This window comes from Rhagoletis pomonella, unplaced genomic scaffold, assembly GCF_013731165.1.
Source record: "Rhagoletis pomonella isolate Grant_MI unplaced genomic scaffold, Rhpom_1.0 Rhpom_scaffold_13748, whole genome shotgun sequence".
Classification (NCBI taxonomy): Eukaryota; Metazoa; Arthropoda; class Insecta; order Diptera; family Tephritidae; genus Rhagoletis; species Rhagoletis pomonella.
Genome location: NW_023472275.1, coordinates 851 through 4,159, shown reverse-complemented (window position 1 = coordinate 4,159; position 3,309 = coordinate 851). Strand labels below are relative to the sequence as shown.

Here is a 3,309-nt window from a genome sequence, read left to right as displayed (position 1 = left end):
TCTACTCTGCACCAGCTCCCAGGCCAGTAGTACATTCCGCTCCAGTTGCCGCTGCCTCGTATTCAGCTCCAGTCTACTCAGCGCCTGCTCCTCGTTCAGTAGTACATTCCGTTCCAGTAGCCGCTGCCTCCCATGCAGCTCCCGTCTACTCGGCCCCAGCTCGTAGCCCAGTTGCTGCCGCTTCGTACTCTGCTCCTTCGTATTCTGCACCATCCGATAGTTATGGCAACAGTGGTGCTGCCTCTAATGCAGGATACTCTTACTCAGCTCCTGCTGCTGCGGCTTCTATTCCACAAGTCGCATATGCAGCTCCAGTTCCTGCAGTTCGTACTCAAATTTCTGCCCCTTCGAACATTCAAGAAATCGTAGCTGCCGGCTCTTCGAACTATGACACTAAGTACGCAGCCAATGGTGGTTATGTGTACCGTTACAGACAGAGGAGGCTGTAATTTTTTTTCACGAAATTACCCAGTATTTTTTCTTTGATGATGTCCAAATGTTTTGGTCAGCAATGAAAGGCTTAACGAAATATAAATAAATAAAAATGATAACATGGAATATACAAAAATAATCAGATATTTACTCCACAACCTTTTCGTCTAACTACATAGAACTTCCTATTCTCCTTCCTCCAGCGAGTACTGTCGTTCAACCCGGTAGAATCAAAATCAGAATCTCACGTATTTGTGCCCACGCCCCCGCAGAAGAGAAAGACGAGGTGTTCAAAAGCCTTTTCTATGTGCGCTTGAAGCGCATTAACGAACGATACCCTCGCCATAATAACAAAACCACGTCAGGCGATTTGAATGCCAAGGTGGACACGGTAGCCTGCCGCCCTGTATTGCTATAGACTGCCAGTTCTTTGGAGGTATTTACTTCCATACATGAGAACAGGCTTCAACAAACCGAAAGATAGAAGTAGTGGAATCACACCTCAGTGGAAAGGCCAAATGTCAAGTGATGCACAACCTTCAAAGCCATTGGTCCCAATGGTGTATGCATGTTGATGCTAAAACACTACTCTCTCACAGAGACTGAAACGATTGAAAGCGAAAAACCCTGGGTGAACGACAGTTACCTGTACTTTTCCTATGTCAAGCTTTGAAGTCGAGAAGAGTTAGTTACGTGGCTGTGGTTCTATTCCCACTGTTGTTTAATTTCTAACGCTCACGATTGGCAATGGTTTTCTCTCTCCGGCCTTTCCCGCTTCTCTACTGCACGGAGTCTTACACTCTTCCTACCGACGGTTAAAAACCTGAAAATTTAGTCACCTTTGAAAGCGAGCTCTCCTTCTCTGCTCACACAAGCGCAATTGTCAATGAAGTACAGAGCTAAAACAAGATCCTCAAACCGCTAGCCGATAGCACTTGGGGTAAAGATATAGAAATTTTGTTGGCGACATAGAAGGCAATTGGCCGGTGGACTCAGTGAAGTTTCAGACTTGCCGAAATACCGAACTCCGGACGGCAACGGAATTCCTTCTGACATCGACTGAACACCACCTAAGCTCCCGGTAATGAGCAGATTCATCTCCCAGGCACATCAGAGAGCATCCTTATGAACACAATTAACATCTGGATGCTGTGGCTCAACTCTTACTTATCCAGACTCGATCCGGAAACCGAAATATTCTCAAGTTACAATATCGAGTTGATTTAAGCCAGTGGCCTGATATTCATTGATGCATATACAGGAGTAGCTACTCTTATCTTGCGAGGACTGAGTAGGCTTCTATCTCGGCTTTGGCTCTTGTCCAGCTCCTCCATTATACATTATTGTAAAAAAGTCGATTTAAAAAATAAAGAATAAAAATTCTTTATCTGACTTTAAAATTTGCTAAGTAAAAATTATGCAATGACAAAATCCGTGCTCTTTGAGAAAAAGTCGAAACTATATAAAGGAAAGCACTATGGATACCCAACCATATTAAAAATGCTGAAGGTCATTTAGTTCAAATATTTATTATCTTTTCACCAATTCGAATAAAAAAAGAAAATGTAGCGCTTTGGGAATCGCAAAAGTATCTCCTTAATAAATGTATCCACCATTTGCCGCATACTGGGTACCGAGACTGGATGATGAAGTCGAAATGGATGTGGCTGGCGCACTGTATGACACCGCAGGAGCTCTGTAAGCGGGCGCTGGAGCGCGGTACGAACCAGTGGAGATACTGCCTGACGAAAAAGCTGGCGCCCTGTAAGTAGCAGCTGGGGCGCGGTAGCTACCAGCAGCTGGTGCACTATAGGTGGCAGCGGGTCTTTGATACTGAACCGCTGGAGCACGATAGGCCGGAGCAGAAGCGCTATATGAATTAGGAGCTCTATGTGAAGCCGACAAACCGCTATGACTGACGGAAACGGGTGCGCTATAGACTGGAGCTGGAGCAGGAGCGCGATATACATTTGCCGAAGCTGGTCTTTGCACTGTAGCAGGGGCAAGATATTGCCTCGATGGTGCTGCGGGTACTGAAAAACCGGATGATATACTTTGCGATAAAAATGGTGCACGATATTGGGTTGGGGCAGAAGCATGTTGTTGAACGACTGGGGCATTGTAGGTAGCCGCCGGTGCAGGATAAGATACTGCCGGCGCCGAAGGTGCGCTATAACTTGCAGATGGAGCACGATATGAGCTCACTGCTTGCTTTTGGACTGCCGCTGGAGCAAGGTATTGTCGCGATGGTGCAGCAGGCACTGAAAAGCCACTTGTACGTGACGAGGAACTAAATGAGCTCGATGGTGCTGAGTAACGATGAGCGCTGCTGCCAGCACCGTTCGAATATCCTGTAGCCGCATTAAACGTGACGGTACGAGATCCCGATGAGGGAGGCAAATAGTTACGCGACAAATGCGAGACATCTGCGTTGATGCATACAACCATAGCGAGTAAAGTGATGCTGACTAATGAATTCTGGAAGTACATATAAGGAGAAGTTGTGAAAATCCTACTAAATAATAAATATTATAAATGTGAATATGTATTTGTGAGTTCATGAGTGTGCGAGTATGTTTGTTGCTCTTCCGCGCTAAAACGGCTGGACGTATTTCAATGAAATTTGGTTCGCAAATAGTCTTCACCTGGACTAATATAAAGGATATTCTTCTAACAGAGTTTCCACCTTTTCCAAAAGTTAAAAGACATGCTTCATAAGGTTTAATAATATATTACAACAATGTGGGTATCAAACAAAACGCGCTCCAAAACGATTTATTTCGAAAATATAGTTTAGGGGTTGCCACCTGTTAGAAAGTTAAAATTGATTAATTAATAAGTTAAATGAAGTATGCCAATATGGGCGATAATCAAATG

At 44.6% G+C, this 3,309-nt stretch overlaps 1 protein-coding gene across 1 annotated transcript; it reads right to left on the bottom strand.

Annotated features, from left to right (window-relative positions):
* Nucleotides 1-2,028: 2,028 nt before the first annotated feature.
* Nucleotides 2,029-2,922, bottom strand: LOC118757023 (cuticle protein 16.5-like). Its single transcript, XM_036491752.1, has one exon. The coding sequence runs from the start codon at nt 2,920-2,922 to the stop codon at nt 2,029-2,031; it is 894 nt and encodes a 297-aa protein (XP_036347645.1).
* Between the last annotated feature and the right edge of the window lie 387 nt (nt 2,923-3,309).

Excerpts from the sequence above, each read along its gene's own strand:
- LOC118757023 (XM_036491752.1), bottom strand. The coding sequence starts at position 2,922 with ATGTACTTCCAGAATTCATTAGTCAGCATCACTTTACTCGCTATGGTT.